Below are 24,317 nucleotides of genomic sequence, written 5' to 3' on the forward strand. Positions count from 1 at the left end.
AACAATGCTTGCCAAAAAGCATGGGATACTATTAATAAGGTTAAAAAATAGCCAAACAAATCCAATGCAACTGATTTTTAATAGGCATACCCATAAAGATATATAAAATAATCTGATGATCAAGAGTCCCTTGGATTTAAAAAGTGAAACATTTTAAGGAATATAATATAATTAAGAGTCTGGCTAACTTCATAAATTAGATTAAACTAGTTCATAGTTTATCTTTGTTGCATACAATCTCTTTTGGACTTTAGGATATACTCGTTTCTTTCTATCCATAATTTTCCTCCTAGATATATGAACATAAATGGCACACATAGTCAAAATCTTAGAGAGTTAAGTTTATTGTTCTCACTGATTTTACTAAAAGTTGTTTCGGAAAACAATCTTTTGTTGCCATGATATTTTAAAAACTGTGGGTCTGAAGGACCATTTGTAATAATACTATCTTACATATTTATAGTACTTAACAATATCCACATGCTTTCCTACGCATAATCTTGATTCTCCTAACAACCTTTTTTACAGCAGTTGAGGCAACAGAGGATCAAAGAGGCTGACAGTTCAAGGTCACATAAATAGTAAATTTAAAAGCTGAGACCCCGCTCTGGGCCTCTCCCACCTCACCCACTGGAATTTCCATCCATCACGTTGTAAATCAAATTCCTGTGTTGAGAAGGAGGATAGAATATGTAGCATTTTAAGAGTGCCTTATTTTACAAGTCAATTTTGTACGGTACTCATTCAAATTTCTCAGTATTCTTCATAATTTCCATGTACTTATGTTCTTACCCATGAGCTATGTTAAAGAAATTTAGGTAGCCTCAAAAAAAGTGGGAGAGAAATTTCAGAACTTCCCTTGCTGTGCTTTTCAAGGCAGTTCAATAGTTCAATAAGACTTTCACTTTTTTTTACTCTTATTATAGAAAACTACACCAAAATTAAGTTCTTCATTCCACTTTCTAAGATCTAACTTTAATCTGAGGGAGAGAAAGAAAATGAGAATGAGAATATACTGAAGTTGTAAGGACAAAAACAAAAGTCAATTTCGAAGGCTTCTCTTTGTCCATTGCAACTCCTGACCATCTCTGTTCTTTCAGCGGGGCAGAGCACCCCGGCTCAGCCCAGTCTCGCTGCCAGAAGATTCGTCTTTAGGCCTGAACTCATCCTCCTCTCCAGTGGGGTGTACTAAGTATCAGAGTCGCCAAAAGATCCAGCTAAATCAGCATTTATAGTCTACGTAACATCTGTCCTGGAGAATGAAGTTCATGGAGTCGAACAGCCTTATCAATTAACTGAAACACACAGATCTCAGATTTTTTTTAATGTCTGTATAGACCCAACCAAAATATGCTGCTGAGAGAGAGGAGCAATTGAGAATTTGTCCATTAAGAGTATAGTTGTAATTTATGGTATACTCAGACTCCATCTGCAGGCTGCGAATGCTTACTGCAGCCTGGTGCAGCAGCTGTGGGAATCAATGGTGGAAAAAGGTCCCAGAGGAATAAGTTTGGACTTCAACATATTCTTAAGAGTTGATAGAATGGATTTATCACACTGGTGAGACCACAAACACTTTTTGGGCTTGATGGCCATAGAAGGTATGTGTACCATACATCAATGTCTTATTCAAATTTAGACGCTCAATCAATACTTGTTGGATGAATGTATAAATGAATGAATGAATGAATGAATGAATGAATATTGCAAAGGAATTTAGGAATTTGAACATGGTCGGAAGAATCCAAGTTCTGCTCCAGAGATCCAACCAATCCAATCTTCCTGCCCTACTCAGTGGAGATCTCGAATCTTCCAGTCATGTCACATTCCTCTCTGTTAATAACATGAACCACTGGCCCCATTGGAGCGGTGCCAAAGCAAATGAGAAATGAAGCAGGAAAACCCTAGGGCCTAGCTTTCATTTTTAACCTGATTTTCTGGCTTCCAGGGTTTCTGCTCATCAAACATGAAAAAAATAAATTGTTTGTAATTTTCAAAACACTTTGCATGTTAACTCATTCCAGAGGCAAACAGTTTTAAAGGCAAAATCTCTAGAGTGTAGGTGGTGAATGGGGCCTCTTTACCAAAGGAGGTCACATAAAAATGAAAAAATACTAAAGAATAACTAGTCCATGCTGTCCAGGGGGATGAGCTATGCAATCTAAGTAAAAATTAAAACCAAATTACATACACTAATCAGCATTGTGTTGCACATCTGACTCATTTGCATACAATGCAATTATCCTGATGGGTGCCAAATTCGACACACCCAGCTGGGTTAGTGCGTCTCCAAGGACACAGGCTTTTCCCTGGAGGGTTGGCTGTGTTCCCGTATGACCATGACAGCAAATAAACAACCACGGCACTGTTAGACTTTGAGCATTTGAAATAAAAGCAGTACAGATCTATGCATGGCCAGCATTCAGCTTCCCTCAGCTGAACAAGACACAGGCTGATTCTGAGTCAGTGCTCCATTTCTAGAACATTCTATCTGATCTTGCATTTTAGAAAACCACATTTCTTTTATGCTATATAAAGAATTCTTCTTCTTCTTTTTCTTCACCTTGGACTGGCAGATGAAGGGGACATTTTGAGATCATCTTCCTTGCTCCAAGGTCCCTTGGGCCAGCAAGGGACAAAGGATGAACACTTTCCTTAAAGATTCTGCTGGTTTTGGGAGCAGCCGCCCCTAAGGAGAAGGGTGGCAAGCAGGATGGTGGCTGGCTGGTCCGCAGATGCCCTGGAAACCTGCTCAGAAAAGATTGCCTGGGTTCAGAACTGACCATGGTGAACCCTGTGTCAACATTCGTCTCTCCCTCCAGTTTCTCGGAACTGTTTTCCCAGCTGAGGACCTTCATTCTGGCCCCAGGGTCGAGGTGGGGAGAAGGCAGATGCAGCTGGGTGCCCATGGCCACGCTGTTGGCCTGGACCGAGCGGCCACGACTTTTCCATGAAGTGCCACTAGGGCTGTGTGACGCTGGGCTCCCGCTGGGGTCAGGGTGCTCCACGGAATCCTCCTTGAACTTCCTGTCCTGGCTCCTTCGGCTTCTCAGCTCTAAGGTCCTTCTTGCAGAGGCAGAGGTCAGCCTGGAGCCCTGGGGAATCGTGTCAGCTCCCGAGGCGCCATTCAGAAAGGAAAGCTCATCATTCCTGACACCAAGTCCTGGATTCAATTGGACCTATGGGACAAGGAAAAGAGGAAGAAATGCAACAGATGTTTTCCATTAACTAAGTGCCGAGAACAGACTCTGATCCTATTCATCCTCCACCGTGTGTGCCCACAGCAGACTTTCAATAGAGTTGGTTGAATTGAATAGAAGTAATAAATGCAATCTAATCATGAGGTGTGTAATCAGCATCAGCTCGGAACATCTCTCTTGGACTCCCTAAGTTAATATTTTGTCAAGGCTAAGACTGAGAATCAAATGACCCCTTGACAACAACACAGTTCTGGTAGATCGTTGTTCAAATGATGCAAAGGTGTTCATACATATTATTCGGTGGCTTCGATCCATGTTGTAAATGATTGACCATGCCAACCACGGCGTTGCCAACCGTGAAAAAAATTCTAAAAATCCACCAAAACGTGGTTATAGTCAAGATAAAGTGGAACAAGAATTCAATCTTCCAAAGCTGGTAGTCCTTTTGAATCATGCTAATACTGATATATATCTTGGGCTATAGCAGGACATGTGGGCACTCCAGGCAGGCCAATCATTTGACACATTTTAAACCAATATGCTTTAAATTTGGGGCCACCATTTATTTAGAGTGGAGCCCTAATAGTATGTGGAAAAACAAAGAAGGTGGGCACTACTTATTTGGGGTCTCTGGTGTCTTAACCCCTCACAATTCTATTCTGGTTCCAAACTTACAGATCCTACTGAACAACACCCCGCCACAGTTAAGTGTTCTCGCCCTCCGCAGGGGGAGTTTGCTGGCCCGTCTGCCTTCCTCACACTCTTGGGAGCCTTATCCCCTACTCCTTATATGATACTCTCGCCAAAAGGATTTCTGGAAAAGACAATTTTCTCCATCTTGTCAGTAGCCCTTAGAAACTGGTATCCAGGGCCCAGCCCTACCTGGCCTAGTCCTTAACTAAATATCAAAAAGAATGGTAGAAAGAATTTTAAATGCATTTAAGTGAAAGAAGCCAATCTGAAAAGGCTACATACTCTATGATTCCAACTGTATGACATTCTGGAAAATGCAAAACTATGGAAATGGTAAAAAGGTTAGTGGTTAGGGAGTTATGGGGTTAAGTGGGAGGCAGGGATGAATAAGTGAAGAAGCACAGAGGCCTTAGAAGGCAATGAACTATTCTGTATGCTATTCTGTGTGATACTACAATAGTGGATACATATCATTATTCCCTTGTCCAAACTCATGTAATGTACACCACTAAGAGTGACCCCTAAGGTAAACTATGGACTCTGGGTGGTAATGATACGTCAGCGTAGGTTCATCATCATAATGAATGTACCACTCTAGTGCAGGATGTTGACAGTGGCGGAGGCTGTGTGTGTCGGCGGGGAAGAGAGGCTATGAGATTCTCTGTACTTTCTGCTCTATTTTGCTGTGAACTTAACACTGCTCTAAAAAAAAGTCTATTAAAAGAAAAAGACGTACATATTTATCTCACAAGGCAAGAAGGTAGAACAGTGAGAAACCAGGTCTAGAAATGTGTCCATCACCATACACACACATGCAGTATGTGTTTATATAGATGATACACAGATACGTCCTCTTCTCAATTTTCTCTCTGATCTAGAAACGGTGAGAGGATTATTACTAAGCTGCAAAAAGCAAAAAGCAAAAAAAGGGATTTCCATGAATTCCTTTAGCATAGAATTGGCAAATATTTTCTGTAAAGGGCCGTAGAGTAAGGACGTGAGGTTTTGCGGCCATGTGGTCTTTACTGCAATGACTCGACTCTGCCACAAAGCAGCTGTGGACAGCTCACAGATGAATGGGCATGGCTGTGTTTCACTGAAACTCTATGAACACTGAAATTGGAATCTCACACATTTTCATGCGTCATGAAATTTTTTTTCCAACCATTTAAATATGGAAAAACTATTCTTAGCTCCCAGGCCACAGTTGGCTGATCCTGGCTTACATCAATGATTCTCATTCATTCATTCTCTCCCTCCCTCTCTTGCTCTCTCTCTCTCTTAAGAATACAAAACCTTTTTTCAAACAAAATCTCTTCCCAAACTATGAAGCAGACTGGGCAGAGCAGCCCTGGCTGAAGCACCAGAGATATCCCCCCCACCCCCCGAGGTGCTGGGCCTCCCTTTCTTGTTCTCCCCTCCCCCTCCTGTGGTGGCTCTGACCCCCTCACCAGGTCCCTAGGGCTCCTCAGAACACAGTTTGAAAACCACTATTCTAGAATCTCCAGATTCTACCCCTGGACCGAGGCAGTTCTCTAGAGAGCTGCATTTACCTGAACCCTCCCTCCACAAGTGTGCTTGCACTGAGTCACACCTGAGCACCGTGCACCACTGTGCTGAGGAGAGCTTCCGCCAGCATCAGAAACTCTCTCTAGTGGGGGTGCTGTCAAAGGGAGGCCCATCGCATCACGGGATGCGCCCTCTGTGCAAACCCAAAGGAGCAATTTCTGTCGCAAACTTTGCTGCACATTGGAACCCCCTGGGGAGCTTTAAAAATCACTGGTGTCTGGGGCTCCCACCCTCAGACATTCTAATTCCATTGGGCCAGGCGCAATCTGGGCATCAGGAATTTTTAAGTCTCCCTAGGTGATTCTAACGTGCAACAAAGTTTGAGAACTGCTGCCATAGATCCGGAAAATGTGGGTCTCACATAGCACATTATCTTGTGATCACTGTGAATCTGTTTCTCAGTGCATAAAGCTGACCCCCTGCTCCACACTTCAGATATTTCCTTTGCCCTCCCTCCCCCCGTTTCTCCCTCCCTCCCTCCCTTCCCCTCTCTCTTCCTTCGCCTCTCCCTCTCTCCAGCCCTCTCTCCCTTCCTTCCTTCCTTCTTCTTCCTTCCCTCCTTCCTCCTGCCCTCCCTTCCTTTCCTTTCTTCCCTTTTCATCTGAGTGTTAGTTTTTAATAAAAATATCTTATTATAACAGTAGTAATTGCTCACTATAAAAGTAATTGTATTGTAGAAGAGTATAAAATCAATAGTAAAGGCTTCTCCCCCACCCCAACCTCAAATCACCCCAAATTCTCTTCTCCAAAGGAAAGTCCTTATTTATCCTTTCAAAATCAAGGGGAAAATACTACCTCCTAGTTGTAAGCAGGGGCCTCCCTTCCCCCGGAGAACAAACTCCCCCAGTCCTTCAAAGGGCTGACCTCTTTGCCTCTTGGAGAATCATTTGACATAATAGTCTGCCTTTTTATTTGATCTAAGGAAGATTTTTTCTTCTGGAAATGGAAACTGGCATGGTCATTTCCATATTCAGAAATCGTTCAGAGTTGATATTAGACTGCAATCTGGGAGAGGAAATCCATAGGTTTGTTTTTGAACTCATTTGAGTAAATATCAAGAAGCGTGATTGCCAGATCTGATGGTAAGAGTAGGTTTAGTTTTGTAAGAAACTGCCAAACTATCTTCTAAAGTGGCTGTCCCATTTTGCATTCCCACCAGCAATGAATGGGAGCGCCCATTGCTCCACATCTTCACCAGCATTTGGTGTTGATGGCTTATGTTCAACCATTTCCTAATTGACTATATTTAAATGTATGGTATGAAACATCAAAAAATAGTTAACTTCTAAGACCTAATTTTCAACAGCAAAACGATAAATGTGTCTGTGATATATGAAGAAAAATTATTCAGTCCTTTTGATTCTTGGAAGTGAAGATGGGGAAATCCACAAGGTGGACTCTGGGGCTCCTATGTAATTTTCTAGCAATAGAAAGAGAGGCCTGAGTAAGTTCCCCTTTGCCTCCTAAATCAATCTCAGATCAGAACAAAATTGGTCCTGAAGCTACAACCTAGACATCTCAGGACACCCATGAAGTGCCCTCCAGAGTCGGGTCCACAGTCAGTGGGCCCAGCTGAGCCAGCCCAGGGTCTCCCTGCACTCAATTTTGCTCGCCCAGTCCCACGGCCCCTCCAGTGGGTCTCGTCCTCCTTACAATGCTCCACCTCCAAAGGATGTAATTTAAACCTAGCACCCTCAGGCCATCACCCACTGTTTCCAGCTCCAGCACTCAATTCTCCGTTACACTTGCTCTTCCATATCAACATCTCCCTCCCTACTTTCTCCCCTCAGCCCCATTCTATCTTCACTGCCTTCCATAGTCAACTTGAGTCCAAAGACCAACGCTTCAAGCATTTCCTCACCAATACCTCCAACTCCCCTGCACTCCTCCCTTTCTGTCATAGCCTCCCTCCATCCCTCCCAAACCGGGATCCATCACCTGCCCACATCTTCTGAACCAGTGCCCAGGCTGCTGGAGAAAAGCAAACGACTGTTCAGATTGGTGCCACCATGAAGGCTGGTTTCCAACTCCACCCAGGCTACCTGCCAGTCCTCCTGCTTCCCTAGTCACCTCTCTCCATTCACCACAAGCAGCTGTTTTGACTCTTCTGAACTGTCCTCAAACCTTCAGGGGCACCACCTCCCCCTCGCACTCCCATCAGATGGTCTCACCATCTAGATTCCAGAGAAAACAAAAGCCATCATTAGGTAGCAGCTTTCCCTGTTTCCTTCCACCAAACTTACCCGTAACTTCACCCACTCTCTCCACAAGGAAAATGACCAGTCTCTCTCCGTGCTGTGAATTCCACCACCTCTTGCATGGAGACCCCAACCTATCCATTATTCATTTTCTCCCACTTTATTATCTTGTTTCTTCTATCTTTCCCTCTCTCCCTCTCTCTCTTTCTGTGCCTACTCCTTTCCAATAACAATTAAACATGCATAAGTCTATAGTGAAAAACAGTCCTTCAACCCTCTCTCCCTGTCCAGCTCTCCTCTCCTTCACAGTCAAATCTGTTTATAAAATTGGTCCATGCTCATTTTTCATACTAGCCTTCCCTCATTTCCCTTACCCGTGGCGTTGACTTTTCCTCTTACCATTTCACTGAAATAGCTCTTGCCAAGATCATCTATAAGCAGCCTCTTTGCCACTCATTTTTACTTGAGCTCTGGTAGAATTTTACAAGACTGACTTTCTACTTCCCTTTGGAAGTCTTCTTCTCCTTAAGCTTCTATGTTAACATGTTCTGAATTTTCTCCTTCCTGTCCATCCACTCCTTTCCAGTTTCCTTTGGAGGAGCCCCTTCCCCTGTCAGTGCATTATACCCTGTAGCTCTTCAGTGCTGACCGGGGCCGTCTTCTCTTCTCACTCTACACACTCTCCCAGGGCAATCTCAACACCCACGCTTTCAAGTATTATCTCAATGACTAAGGCTCCCAGAAGTCTAACTACAGCTCAGATCTGTCTCTTAAGCTTCATACCTACCTATCCAACTGCCTTTCAGGCACCAGCTCCTCAAACTCAACATGTCCAAAATTGAACTCATCTCCCTCCTTACACCAAATCTGTTTTACTTACTCTTTTCCCTGTCTTAGAAGATGGCATCATTAGTCCCTTGTTACTCAAGCAAGAACATCATGTTCCTTTCTCCATCCCCTATGTCATCCATTCCCATGGACCGTACCTCCCAAACATCTCCCAGATCTTCCTGTCTCTCCACACCCACCGCCATTAATCCTAGGGCAGGCTGTCATCATCTCTCGTCTCAATTACTGCAACAGCCATCTGACGAAACTCCCCAGGGATGGTCTTACCTCCTTCTAATCCATTCTCTACTTCGCTACCAGAGGAGCTTTGAAAATAATTTTGATCATGTCACCCTCCTGCTTCAGATGGCTTCCTACCGTTCTTAAGATAAAACTCTAAGCCCTTTAATATGGGCTATCACACGCTTCATGGTCTGTTCCTTCTTACTCCAGCCTGATAATTCACCACTACCTCTCCTTCAACCTCCACTTGCCGAAATTGAACTTCTTTCAATTCCTTGGACACTATTTGTTCCTTCCTAATGCCAGTGTTTGTGTATATTATTTCGTCTGTCTGGGGTGTGTCTCCTCTAACCCTTTTTCTTAAAAACCCACTGTCAACTCGAAGCTTACACATCATTTCTTCTTGAAGCTTTCTCTATCACTGAATCTGAGTTAGGTGCCCCTAAATATTAGCTCTGCCACTTATTAGGCATGGTGAGACCGAGAACAAATGAGTTAAAATTTTCCCTGGGCTAAAACCAAAAAAAAAAGAAGAGACAAAAATTTGAGATAAGCTTTGCTTCCTGCAGCTGTGCACACACATACTCAGCTACTAATAATCAACGTTGTTTAAAACTAACCAGATCTTTCTGTTTCTCCTTAGTACATGATGAGTAAGCTGTTTTTCCAGAAAGTAAAAGTCCAGACAGTGTAGGAAAAAAAGAGATTCAGCTTCACAAGACCAAATGTAACTGAAGGTGATGCCAGAGACTTAAGGTAAAGCTTGTGGGAAGATGCCAGCCAGCAAGGCCACATGCTCCCCCTCCCCTACCTGAAACCCCAGATAAAAACGCCTACCTTTTTCCCTTTGAGGAGGTAGATTTGAGTTTTTACTCCCATCTCATCATCTGGCTGCCTTTTGATAATAAACCTCTTTCCTTGCTACAATCCTGACTTTTCAGTGCTTGGCTTTGCTGTGTGTTGAGTAAACGAACCTGAGTTTGTGTTCAGTTTCAATGGGGCTTTAGACAAGTTACCTAATCTTCCTGTGCCTCCCTTTCCTCATCTATAAAAGGAGATAATAAAATAATGACCAATGTCATAGGGTTGTTGAGAGGATTAGGTGATAATAGTGCCTGGGACATGGTAGTGCTAGAAACAAGATGGCTATTCTCATCATCAATAATATTATGACTCTCCTAGAAGCCTATACTTCCCACATCATAGCAATTACCACACTGTTTTCCCTTGTCTGCTTACTTCTCTGTGTCTTCCTCTGGACTTTGCCATCTGAAAGAGGAGGGTTGTATACATCTCCATCATTTCTCAAGTACACAGCACAGTGCCTGACACATGACAAGTAATCACTAGACGTCTGTTCGATAAATAAATAAAACTTAATACCTAACAAAATATAAATTTTTGCATGTATGGAAGTGTAGAATCTATAAATTAGGCCCATAATTATTTGACATTAGGTAGATAGAGAGTCTTATCAAGAAACTGCAAAATGACTTTCATCACATAGATGGCCATTTCTGAATTTTTTTTTTTTTTTTTTTGCTGATGAGGATTTATGCTGAGCTGACATCCATACCAATCTTCCTCTATTTTTTAGTATATGGGCTTCCAGCACAACATGGCCGCTAACAGAGTGGTTTAGGTCCACACTTGGGAGTCAAACTTGGGCTACTGAAGAAGAGTGCACTGAGCTTAACCACTAGGCCACCAGGGCTGGCCCTCTGCAATCTTTTTAAGACAAGAGAATGTCAACATTTCTTTCTTTAAGAGAAGTCTAAGATCCTTAGACCAAATAGCAAAAATGAGTGCAACATTTTATAGAAATGCAAATGTGTGCAGTTGGAATGAAGAATTTCCAGGAGAAACATAATGTTGAGTGATTGAGATAAATCCCTTAAGGGAGAATAAAGGTCCTCTTGCCAAAAAATTTTGCCAAAAGATAAATTGAAATGCATTTGTAGGAATTCTGATCATTTAGAGCTCATCTTTCTAAGAAATATTTGTAAAATGTTACAAATTGAGATAGGCTTTTTCCAGTTTTCAAGTTTCAAGGAACATTAGCAACTATCCTGATGAACAGGAAGATCATTTGTTGCTAGGAAGACCATTCATCACTCATTTAACTGTAAATACTTGAAAAACAAGAGAATATACATCATTGAAAAATGATTAAGCTCTTAAGGGGCAGAGTGACATCATGAAAGGAAAGTAATATTGTCTTTTACTAAAAGTGATTCCAAAGGATAGCAAAAGAGGATTTCTCTTACATTGAGAAAAAAATTGCACAGAAACAAATTATATAGACAATAAGAAACCCAAAAACAGCGCCAGACTTGCTTACTTAAGAGTTGAAACCAGTCTCTAACATCAGCAACCTTCTGAGGAATGCCTACAAGTGTTTCTTCAGGGCAGCATAAACCAAAGGACTGAGCGAGAGTGTAGAAGTGGGAGTTGTGGGGATGTGTGTGTGGCTATGTAGGGCATGTTAGAGGCTGCAATGGAGAATGGGAAGGAAATTAGGAGAGGAACAAAGAGGGAGGAATAGAGTATGAGTGAGCACAGCAGAGAGACTCAGAAATGAGAAAGGAGCCCTCACGAAATGCCTAAGGGGGTGGGGCCAGCCTGGTGGTGCAGTGGTTAAGTTCGCACGTTCCACTTCGGCTGCCCAGGGTTTGAGGGTTTGGATCCCGGGTGCAGACATGGCACCACTTGGCTCACCATGCTGTGGTAGGCATCCCACATATAAAGTAGAGGAAGATGGGCACAGATGTTAGCTCAGGGCTAATCTTCCTCAAAAAAACAAAAAAACCAAAAAAAAACAAAGAAATGCCTAAGGGGGCCAGCTGGTGGTGTAGTGGTTAAGTTCACCCTCTCTGCTTCAGCAGTCCAGGGTTCACTGGTTCAGACCCTGGGCGCAGACCTAGCACCACTCATCAAGCCACGCTCTGGCGGCATCCTACATAAAATACAGGAAGATTGGCACAGACATTAGCTCAGCAACAATCTTCCTCAAGCAAAAAGAGGGAGATTGGCAACAGATGTTAGCTCAGGGCCAATCTTCCTCACAAAAGAAAAAAGAAAGAAATGCTACAGAAGAAGAATAAAATGAATTACTTAACTTCATGAAAGACTATGTTCTTTAATGTTAAATAGCTAATAAAGAACATGAAGATGAACTTAGCTAAATGTCTGTAGATGGAAAGAAACACAGGCTTGCTTTGGCCAAACTTAGCTTCTGGAATAGATACCTTTCTGAAGAGATAAACTTATTTCCTGGGAACAAGCAATCCATCAACCAAGACGTGTTTCAGAAGCAGCTGTCTGCCTGATTCTCTCCTGGAAATAAACATTTACCATACAATGCTGAAAAGAGATGGTGAGTCATGAAGTCCCAAATTATATAGTACAAGAAGGAGAACATAGATAATCAGTTGTGCGTTATAAAATTTAGGTGTAAAATGTCTTAGTTAGGAATGTGGTTCACGTGACCTTGAACTTACGGCAGGTTTCATGGAGGAAGTGGCATTTGCATAGAGCCGTAAAGGGCAGATGAGTGAAGAGGAAGAGAAATACATGGCTGGACAAGAAACAGCCTAGATAACACATGAATGCAGATATCCATACGATGGAACATTATTCAGCTTAAAAAGGAGTGAAATTCTGACACATGCTACAACATGGATGAACCTTGAAGACATTACGCTGAATGAAATAAGCCAGACACTGATGGACAAATATTGTATATGATTCCACCTATATGAGTTCCCTAGAACAGACAAATTCATAGAGACAGAAAGAAGAATAGAGGTTACCAGTGACGGGGAGAGAGGAGAATGGCAGATATTGTTTAATGAGTACAGAGTTTCTGTTTTGGGTGGTAGAAAGTTCTGGAAATGGATATGGTGACAGTCATACAACATTGTAAATTTGGTTAACGTCACTAAATTTTACACTTAAAAATGGTTCAAGTGATAAATTTTATGTTTTGTATATTTCACAACAATAAAAATAAAACATACATGGGTGTTCTGGAATGGAGGTTGGGATAGGCCAAGAATGAGGCAGCAAAGGGAAATATTAGGTGGGGCCTGATTATGAAGGGCCTTGAAATCCAGGCAAGTGAGTTTTAATTTTATTTGCTTGACTTTGTTATTGAGTTGACAAGGAACATAAATCGGGCAGTCATTTAAGAATAGTTTCAACAAAGGTTGCAGGATAAAGCAGAAACGCCTGGAGCCAGCAGGAAGAGTTAGAATGTCATAACAACAATGCACATTTGAAGTTATGTGGGTTTAAAGGAGGAAGTGGGAAAAATACATGACTCTGAAAGAAAACTGGAACAGTTGGGGGCTGACTCAACGTGGGGTTTCTGAAAGAAAGAGGCTTTAGAAATGACTGATGTTTCAAAACCTGTGCAAAAGGGAGAAAGACCAGAGCTGGAGAAGCTGAGGGGCGGCCTGTAGATGATGATTGTTTGGATTGAATTTGAGATGAGGATGAGACATTATGTTTAAATGATCTTACCGGGACTTGGAAATAAAAGCTCAAGAGATAGAGGAGATGCAAATAGAGGAGTAAGTTGAACAAAGATGATAACTAAATCCACAGGATGGCCTTTATTTCTTAATCTTAGGGAAACCTTCTTCTTAGGACAGTGGTTCCAAACCGGGGGCAATTTTGCCCCCTGGGGGCATTTGACAATGTCTGGAGACATTTTTGGTTGTCACAACTAGAAGGAGTGGGTCTGAGTGCCACTAGCATCTAATAGATGAGGCCAAAGATGCTGCTAAACATCCTGCAATGCAGCACATCTCCTCCTCCAACAAAGAATTATTCCGTCCAAAATGTCAATAGTGCTGAGGTTGAGAAAACCTGATTTAGAAATAGAAGAAAGAGTTGAATCTTTTAAAAAAAACAGCAAAGCGATAGTCAGAGAGATAGCTTTTAATTTAAAAGTTAGGTTACAGAAGCCCACAGAGGAAAGACTTTCAAGGCAGGAGTGGTCAACATTTACCAATGCTGCTGACGTCTTGAACTCACGCACTGTGGCCTTAGAGAGAGCAACAACTCTTTCAGCATCTGTAAAAGAGGTGAGGACACAGGGCAAACAGTCCCCCAAGACTGGAGAGACAGACAGACAAATACAGAGAGTCACGGCTTCCCAGAGCAGACTCACAAGTGGAAACCGCCACAGGACCCAGTGCTGGGCGAGGGAAACCTGCACTGGAATTGATGGATGTGTGGAGGCTCATCAGTGAGGACAACTCTGAGAGTTAAAACTCCAGGGGGTCCCAGTCATGGAGGGGGCCCACAGTGGTGTGAGATTTACCTCCAAGAGTTTGACCAGTTTCTCATAGTAAATATCTGAGAAAAATTCCCCCATGCTTCCAGAAGGGGAAGAGAGAAGGAATCATTTTTAAATACAACAGAGCACTCTTTTCTTAGAAGTCCTGTTCTCAGGAAACTAGTTAACCAGAGCCTGACCCGCTGTGTGTTATCAGAGCCTAACTGAGCTGGGGAAGGGAAATACCCAGCTCCAACCCACTCTAGCCATCCTCTCCCGCCTTAAGCGGGGGAGAAAAATAATTAAAAACACTTAAGAAGTTCACAATTCAAAGCTTAGACTCACTAAGACTGAGACCTAATTATACAATGCTTCCCCTCCCCAACTCCATACTGCCTCATCTCTAAAGGCCCATTTACAGCAGTTCCTTGTACCTGCTATCCTGTCTGGCTATCAAGAAAAAAATTACAAGCCATATCAAAAGGTAAAAATACAATTTGAAAAGACAATGCAAGCATCAGAACCAGATATGGAGGGATGATGGACTTATTAGACCAAGAATTTAAAACTATGATTAATGTGCTAAGGACTCTAATGGATAAAGAAGAAGATGGAATGCAAGAAACAGATGGTGATGTAAGCAGAGAGATGGAAATCCTAAAAAATAACCAAAAATAAATGTTAGGGATAAAAAACACTGTAACAGAAATAAAGAATGTCTTTGATGAGCTTCTTAGTAGACTGGATATGGCTGAGGAAAGAATCTCTAAGGTAGAGGATATATCAATACAGTCCTTGAAAACCAAAAAGCAAAGAGAAAAAAAACCGAAGAAAACAGAACAGAAAATCCAAGGACCGTGGGATAATTACAAAAGGAGTAACATGCACATAATGGGGATACCGGAAGAAGGAGAAAGAGAGAAAGGACTAGAAGAAACATTTGAAACTGTAATGACTAAGAATTGCCCCAAATTAATGTCAGACACCAAACCACAGATCCAGGAAGCTCAGAGAATACCAAGCACGATAAACCAAAAACAGTACACGTAGGTCCATCATTTCCAGACTACAGAAAATCAAAGGTAAAGAAAAAATCCTGAAAGAAACCAGGGAAAGAAAGATAAGAATTACATCCAACTTGTCCTCAGATTCGTGTAAGCAAGAAGAGAGTGGAGTGAAATATTTAAAGTGTTGGGAAAAAACCACCAACTGAGAATTCTGTACCTTGTACCCTGTGAAATTATCCTTCAAAAGTGAAGGCAAAAAAAAGATTTTCTCAGACAAACAAAAGTTGAGGGAATTTGGTGGCAGTAGACTTGCCATGCAAGAAATGTTAAAAAGTTCTCTGGAGAGAAGAAAAATAATATAGGTCAGAAAACTGGATCTACAAAAAGCAAGGAAGAGCACTAAAGAAGAAATAAGTGCAGGTGAAATACAACTTCATTTTTCTTATTTTTAATTGATCTAACAGATAACAATTTGTTTAAAGTAATAATACCAACAATGATTCAGATAAACTCTTAGCTGATTAGAGTTTATAGATAAACTTTTTTAGCAATGATTATGTGTTATGATATATGTACTTAAAAATAGCTTCAAAATCTTTTTGGTAACTTGAACCCTTAGAGTTTTACTAAATTAAGTTATATGATCGGCAGTGAAACTACTCTTTACAATACCATAATGATGGATATGCATCATTATACATTTGTCCAAACTTATCAAGTGAACCCTAAGATAAACTATGGACTTTGAGAGATTACAATGTATCAATATTGGTTCATCAACTGTAATAAATGTGCCACTCTGGTGAGGGATGTTGATAATGGGGGAGGCTGTGCATGTGGGGGGGCCAGGGTACACGGGAAATCTCTGTAACCTTCCTCTCAATTTTGCTGTGAACATAAAACTGCTCTTAAAAAAATAAAGTCTTTAGAAAAAGCACTATATGTTAAAATCTTTTTTTAAACAAAACAAAAATAGCATAGCTATTTAATTCTTGAACTTTGGAGTTAGAGAGACTTGAGTTTGAAACCTGACTCTATCCCTTGCTACCTGTGTGACCATAGACAATTTACTTAAACTTTCTAAGTTTCGGTTTCCTCATCTATAAAATGGAGATATTTATAGCGAAACTATGGAACCCAGCGCACAGCATATGAGGCACTAACTGTTATATATAATATAATATCATATTATAATATTAACTGTCTGCTGTCCATAGGCAGATATCATGAAAAGCTATACACATACACTTAAAAGATTGATAATTATATCAAATATTTTTGGAAGATTTTTGGCAATCTTATTTTCAGAATTAGTGCAGAAAAACCAGTCTAGAGTTACCAGAGAGGTGCATATCTTGTGCTCTTAAAAAAAAATGTGAAAAATTGCTTAATCCATCTACCATGTTCAATAAAATTGATGCCAAGTATCTTTTGATTGTTTCCAAGAATCTAATTGAATTCCACCCTGAAATTATGAGGGTCTGCCACCAGTGAAGCTATACACAGTATAGTCATAGAAGCTTCACGTCGCAAGAGGTCTCAGAAGTGACCCAGACCAGTACTGTCCAATACAGTAGCCACTAACTACATGTAGCTACTTAAATGTAGATTCAAATTAATAAAATTAGTAATTCATTTCCTCATTTTTAATGCCACATTTTTAGCGCTGAATGGCCATATGTGGCCAATGGCTACCATACTGAACAGTGCAGACATAGAATATTTCCGTCACCACAGAAAGTTCTAGAGGTCAGCATTAAGTCTACAGGGATGGCTCTCAACTGGAGAGTAAAAAGAGGAATGTGTGTGGGAAACAGAATCTTTTTCAGAAACACGAGACTTTATGCCTCTGTCTTGGAGAGCTATGTGGATTCTAACTCAAGCACTAACTGTAGGGGATCCGGAGGTGAAGCCCAACGACTGAAGGAAAGGTATGCAGACATGAGTTTCAACTGACGGGGGAGAATAAACTAGGAAAAGCCATTAGAATGAATAGCTGATGAGCAACATCTGTAGTTGAGACCGAATACCCCACATCGTGCTAATGTTGGGCTCATATGCTCGTGTAATTGAACTATCCTGTCCAGGTGCAAGAACAAGACCCCACCACTCTGAAGGTGGGAGAGGAAGATGGGTGTGAACTTGTTCATTTCACTGATCTTGGGAGTCAGTCAACTCTTGTCAAGAAAGAAGACTTGGAAGGTAGGCCTTAGGTGGGTAAGAGGGAACCTTCCTTCTCTTGCTGTGTGAGTTTGGCCTGGAGCACCTCTTGCAGATGGATGTGGAGAACACAGGGAAAAGATCTATTAAAGACCTCAAGGTCACGTCTTGGCCTAGGAGCTCTGAGAATGGTGACATCTAGAGGTGCTTGCAAGTTATCTTTCCTGTACAGAATTCTTTCTTGTTTTTCCCCTTTATCCTCAAATCTTCAGAAAGATCTCATTGAAAATTATAGCCTGGTCTCAGTAATGTTGTGGAGGCTTTGCCAAGAAGATGCTCCTAAGCTCGGGGCCACAATGGCAGAAGTTACCAGCGGAGCAGAGCTGGCCCTACAGCAGGTGGCGATCTAGCGAGGGTCAATGGCAACACAACCAGAGATGGATTGCCTGGTGAGGAGGCCAGAGTGGAAGAACCTGAGGCACCTGTTCTAGCACGTCTGAGAAACCACATCTTAGGGAATACAGCACGCCGCCAAGTGACACCTTGTCTTCTGTGACATCGTGGTCTTCTCCTGCTTTCTGGTTGCTCCTGGTTTCTCTCACTGATTCTCCTTCTCCACTCCTGAAGTGAGGACATTTTACAGGTCCTGCCTTCATCTTTTCTCATTCTACACTCTCTTCCTTGATAATATCACTTCTTCCCGGGATCAACCATCACTCCAACCTATGTCCCTAGCCCAAGCTCCCTCCCAAGTTCCAGCCCTCAGAGGCCGCCTGACTCTGGAATGTCTTCACCTGAGTGACCTGCAATCATCTCAAACCCAACGCATCCAACCCCATCATCACCTCCCTCTTTTTCACTCTCCATATCTAATTCGTTTCCCAATCTGTCCAGTCTACCCCTGAAATATAACTCATATTTAACCTCATGTTTGAATTGCAAGTTCAGTTATTCAAAACTTTGCTGGCCCTTGACTGGACAATAGAAATCACTTCTGAATTGGTCAGCATAGTCCTCATCCAACCTATCCCACGTGATGGAACCAAGGTTAGCATCCTAAATTATCTATTACAGGTACAATCATGTCTGCCTCTTCTCTAAAAACCTTAATAAATGCCTCGCTAGAGCTTATTGGACACCCTCCTCCATCCATTCTTAGCCAAAAGTGATTCTCCTAAACTCTCTAGAACTCTCTAGCCCTACACTCTGCTACCGCCTGATTCGGTCATCTTCTAAGTCACACCTCCTCCACACAACTTCCCAGACTCTCTTGGTCAAATTAACCCTTTCCGTCCCTACATATGAGGTAGGAGCTGCAGCTCTCGTAGAACATTTACCACAAGCTGCCTGGGACTGCAAACACTTGTGGGAGTATCCGGCTCCCCATTTGATTGTAAGGGCAGCGTGAGATTGCGCAGAACACCTGACCAATGGTCAACAGAGGGATGACTGTCTTATTTCCCACAGGGTCAGGAAATAGAGACTTCACAGGAGCACTGCTTGTAGCTTCCAGCAAGGTCCTATCTTCTTAATCTATAAATTCTCTCCACTGAACATCAAACTGAATGATAAAATCACCAATTCTAACTGAATGACCTGGAATTCGGAGTCTGCCAGAAGCCTGATATAAAGTGGTGGATTCTACACCTGGATTGTCCGAGTCAGAGATGCCTAAGAGATGGACCAAGGAAGAGGAACTATAAGTGTTGTAAATTGAAAAAAATCTATAAAGAGGACAAAGAATGCAACTTTGGACAACATGGCCCAGGTGGAGAAAGCTGAGAACCAGCAGTAGCTGGCTAGAGACACTGCCTGTAGTCGAGTTGACAAAATGTCTGATTTGACTGGGGGCAGAGTTTACATTGGGGAAAGTCTGAAAAGAGAGGAGGTATCATCGCCCATCCTACCTTCCCTCAGTGCACACTGGCACCATCGCTACCACCAGTGGGACAAATACAGAGACAGAGGGACCACTCAGAGCGGGGAGGGAAGAGTCAATCCACTATACTTTCACATCCACTAAGAACTGAGACAGCAGGATGCAAACTGCCCAATGGACAACAGTGCCTGGCCCAAGGTAGGCACTCAACAAATATTTGGTAAATGAAGGAACACTGACACACTTGATCATTTATTCATACATTCATTCATTTGCTGAGCATCTACTGTATACCCCAACATCACTCTCATCAAACATACACATTCTAGACTCAGAGAAGCATTGATAGTCTTCAACGACAAGAAGTCATGTGGGAAAAGAATTGTTCACTGTGTATTCGGCATGACAGCCAGTAGCATTCTTACATGCACAGACAATAATTGCATTGCTTTTGCACGACCTCCTGCGGTTTTTACTTTACAAAGCACTTCCATGTATATTCTCTCTTTTGAGTCTCATAACAAAAATTACACGTCAGTACCATTCATAGGCTCCATCTGTGACAGCTGATTATAGTAAGGATAAAATAGAAGCTACTTAGCTAAGCTCTTGTTCATTCACACAAGAATATATTGCCTACCACGTGCCAGACACTGTTCCAGGTACTGGGAACAGAGGAGTGGACAGAAACAGTCCCTGCCCTCATGGTGCTTACCTTCCAGTGGCTGACCACGTTCCTGATGATGTGGCCTCTGCCCATCTGTCCATCCTCTTCCCCCGACTCCCTTCCTCCACTCCAGCTACATGGAACCTCAGGCAGTTTTCTGAACACGGCCTTCCCCGGAAATGCCATACCACACATTGTCACCCCACCTCCTCTCTTTGGAATACCTTTTTCCCTTCTTCATCTGGCTACTTCCTTCTTGACCATCTGGCTCAAGCAGGCCCGGCATCACTCCTCAGGGAAAATTTGCCCACCATCCCCCACGGGGTCCAGCACCCCTCACACACATCCATCCTGGCCCTGAGGAAGGGTTACATGCAGAGAGGCTAATCTGTGGTTGTGGCTCTCCCTTGAACAGGTATTATTTTCTTTCTTTCGGTTGACATCAGTCATTTGGGCCACCCAGTTAGTCCCAGGAGGGTCTGACTCCACAAAAATCTAGGGATAGAGGTAAAGCTCTTGCCTCAGAACTAAGCTAATCCCCACCATCCCATTCTCCCGAGCACAGTAATTGATTTAGAGAAGAGAAGGTGAACCAAGTTGGTCCAACTGGAGTGAGTCCTGAAATTGTGTTGGACCATTGTGGGGTGAGGCCCTCAGAGCACACCTGAAGGATGTAGTCCCCGGAGATGCTGGCAGCCACCTGGCGACCACAAGGGCCAATCTGGGGACAGGGCCAAGACACAGGTGGCAGAGCTGACAGTTGGGTTCTAGGCATGCTGCTTAAGACAGACTATCGACTTGCAAAAAGGAATGCATTCACCCCCCATCTTCTCTCTCCTCCAAAAGGAATTCTGGGCTGGGTTTTCTAGCCTGAAAAATTCACTCTGTTACAGGAGTGGAATAGCTACAGTGCACGGTCTTTCATGGTGTATTATAGTCAAGCCTTTGCTAACTTTCTTCAGGGACTTTTATGATATAAGACCTGAAGCAGAAGTTTCCAGAAGATAATCCTCCATTTTGTTTGCAAAAGCCTAGACTCACTGACGTTTTAATCCCAAAACTATTTTGCATTCCCCAAATTTGACTCAATTTTCCAAAGTAACTAAGCTGTATAAGCCTTGGTTCAGGAGTGAAAATGCCATTAGCCTTTAAAACAGGAATGATTAAAAATGTGCCCCCTGCTGCACACACATATTAAATTTTTGACAGTGAGGTTGATTTTAAATTCTGGAGATTAACTAAGGCTAAAGGAGAAACTTTAGATGCCTTGGAAATTATGTAGTGAGTTATACAATAGACAACTCACAGAACAGTGGCTGTCCACCCTATGTGAACGAGAAGGTGAAATGATTTAATACAGTATGAATGTGATTTGTATTTTATTAATAACTCAAAGCTGATGACAACAAAATTAATCAAAGGGAAAGACAATTCATCTTCTAGCCTTTTATTGCTTTATCCAATAGGCCTGAAAGGGGTTTCTGACCATTTCTCAAGATCAGAAGCCACAGAGTACTTTGCTGTGAATATCACACATATCTCGCTGCCTGCATACACTCACACACACGTACACACCCACAGAGCACTGGACTGCAATGGTTAAGTGCATAGGCTTTAGAGCCAGGTAGACACATCAAAGGTATCTTGGCCAAGTAACTGAATCCCTCTACCCCTCAGTTTTCTCATCTGCAAAATGGGAAAATATTGACTTCCTGGATTGTAATAAGGATTAAATAAAATAATCAATGTAAAACACTTAATCTAGGGCATAATATGAACACTAACAGCTAAAATTGCATTCTGGGCACTACCTTAAGCACTTTATAAGTGTTAGGTCATTTAGTGTAGACGACAACCTACACTCTGGGAAGATGCTGTTACCCTCATTGTGCTAAGGAAGGAACTGAGGCTCCAAGTCACGCAGCTGCTAAAGGGCAAGTCTCAAGTGCCACATAAAACACCATAAGAGATGACACGTGGTAGCTATCGTGATTACGTTTGGTTTCAATAGGATGCTTATAGAAAAAGGCTTTCCTTTCAAGATTTTCTTTTGAAGGGGTTCCAACCGTCTAACTTGATTTGGGTTAAAATTTGACAATGATACAGGACGCTTCAAAATGAAAGTCAACAGGACTGCAAAGTTAACATCCTCAATCATAATTACAACTTCAACTTCCTTAGGTCAGATGATCTGATATTCCTGAACCCAAAGGGTGGGCAAAGTATTTGCATATAGTTGATGAGCATGGTCAAAGAAAAATCTAGGAAATGGGGGGTCATCTGATCCTACTGCAAACTACTTGTGTAACTTACAATCTCACGGAGTCTACACTTCCTTACCTGTCAGATGAGGGGATTTCATTAGATCAGCGACTCTCAACCCTACATGCTACACAATGGACTCATCCAAGGGGCTTTTAAAAGAATATCCAGACCTGGGTGCCCCCAGAGATTCCCATCTAACTGGCCTGGAGTGTAACCATGACACGGGAATTTTGGGGAAAGCTCCCCAGGGCCTCCGATGTGCAACCAAGGTTGAGAGCCACTACGTTAAATCATCTCTAAGGCCCGTGTCAGGTGTGAAATCACACAGTTCCACGTGCATCTAAAGATCATAGAGGCAAAACAGAAATACCTGCAGCAGGATCTTGTTGCCGTCATAGTCCTGTGTTTGCCACCTGGTGCGGCTGATGGGGACACATGGATGGGGTAGAAGAGGCACTAACTGGCCGATCTCTTGAACCTTGAACTGCAGCACCGAAGACTCTTTCGGGTCCACTGACATTCCGAGAGGCAGCTGCTTCAGGGAGAGCTGCAGAGCAAAGCTCTCAGTGGCGTAGAGAACAAAGAAGCAGAAGTTGCTCTTCTGCAAGGTGGCCTCCCTCTGCAGGATCATCTCATAGAGTCTGATGGCATCCTCGTAGTTATCAAAACTGCAGTAGAGCGTCACCCTCAGGATCTCGGCGCCACAGTGCACCTGCCTCACACCCCAGACGGGCATCTGGTTGTCCAGACTGTAGAATTCCTGATTGGCAAGAATGTAGGGACACAGTCTTCCCGGCGCATTCTGGGCAGGGTAGCACTGCCATGGCCAGTGCTGCAGGGAGTCAAGAACTCGAAACAGCCGCTCTCCTCCGAGCCTTTCTTGCAGGAAGAGCAAAACAGACATCCCGGGGAACCGTGATCTCTTGGAGTGACACCTGTCATAGTATTTCACGGGACTGACCCGCTCTGACACCAGAAAGAGACGCACCTCTGGGCAAATGCAGTCCAGGAGCTGGTCCAGAGTTTGCTGCAGAAGCGAGCCGTGCCCCGAGTTGGCAAGGAGGTGGACAGTCATGGCCAAGGGCTCTTGTGCCTCGTTCATTGTGGAACTGCCCGAGGAGGACAAAGGAAGCGAGCGTGGAGGGCCCACTGATCAAGCTTCTGAAATGAATGAAGGGGCAGGCGGTTCTCAGACGGGGCCTTCAGCCCACCAGGAAATCTTCAGCTGCTTCAGAGCAAAGCTCTCAGTCGGTGCTCCTGGTTGCAGACGGCTGCACAGCGAGAGAATCTACACAAATTCGGGCACAACAGCCTCAGAGACACACCACCGCGGTGGAGGCAATGTCATCCAGCGCATGCGTAATGTAACTGCGTGTGTTTGGGTTTTTCAGGCGTTCCCCAGGGTTTCTGCTTGACCTAAAAACCTATAATCCTGAGAAACACCGGAGTGGGTGGGTCTTACAGACACGCAGTAAAGGAAATGACCGGGCGAAAAGGAACATGAGTTGGCTCTGCTAGGCTGATAGCAATCTGTTTAGCTGAAAAGACATTCATTTTAGGGACCCACAATGGGTTCTGATTTCCTCCTTACATCTCAGTGTTTACAGTGGCCCGGAGGCCACCCGAATACAATGACCGCTTTAAAACAATTCCCAAAATTTGTCTCGTTGCCAGGATTTCTTTTCCCCTTTTGTCTTTTTATTTTAATTTCGAACAATTGATGCTAGGGCATTGAAGAGAAGATATTTTATCTCAATAATTTTGACTGTTCACTGAAAATTATTTGCTCTGCTGCAAAGTCTGAGTGTACTAAAAAGATATTTATTCATGCAAATTCTTTAGAAAGAGCGAGAGCTTTCCACGGTCAATATCATTGCTCATATCTATTAAGGATCTACTTCATTCAGGCATAGACTATTCTAAAACTTTACATAAATGGATTTAATCCTGTAGCAAACCTATAAAGAAGAGACTATTATGGGCAAATTACTGATGAAGAAACTGGAGCAAATAAAATCTAAGTAACTTGCTCTCTGAGACCTGGAAGTCCCAGTCTGGATTTTCTTCCTAATGATAAGGAAAGGATGCCAAAGCAAGTTCTAGACGAGGACACGTATTTCCCCGAGATGCTGTGCTATTGAATCTTAAATGGAATAATCTTTAATGAGAATATATAAGCTCTAAACATAATACCCACCCTAATGTGTTCTAAATTTTCATTTGAAAATCATATGCTACTCTGATAGCTGTGATCCTAAAAAGGAGTGGACAAGCACATTTTTCTAAAAGTAATTCTATTTTTTTTTCTTAAAGATTGGCACCTG

At 42.7% G+C, this 24,317-nt stretch overlaps 1 protein-coding gene across 1 annotated transcript; it reads right to left on the bottom strand.

Moving 5' to 3' along the window:
- Nucleotides 1-328: 328 nt before the first annotated feature.
- FAM124B (family with sequence similarity 124 member B) lies at nt 329-23,598 on the bottom strand. The gene is made up of 2 exons (XM_001496040.7): nt 22,364-23,598; nt 329-3,179 (listed from the first exon to the last, which is right to left on the bottom strand). The coding sequence occupies exons 1-2, from the start codon at nt 23,093-23,095 to the stop codon at nt 2,529-2,531; spliced, it is 1,383 nt and encodes a 460-aa protein (XP_001496090.3). The 5' UTR covers nt 23,096-23,598; the 3' UTR covers nt 329-2,528.
- Between the last annotated feature and the right edge of the window lie 719 nt (nt 23,599-24,317).

Source organism: Equus caballus, chromosome 6, assembly GCF_041296265.1.
Source record: "Equus caballus isolate H_3958 breed thoroughbred chromosome 6, TB-T2T, whole genome shotgun sequence".
In the NCBI taxonomy this organism is placed as follows: domain Eukaryota; kingdom Metazoa; phylum Chordata; class Mammalia; order Perissodactyla; family Equidae; genus Equus; species Equus caballus.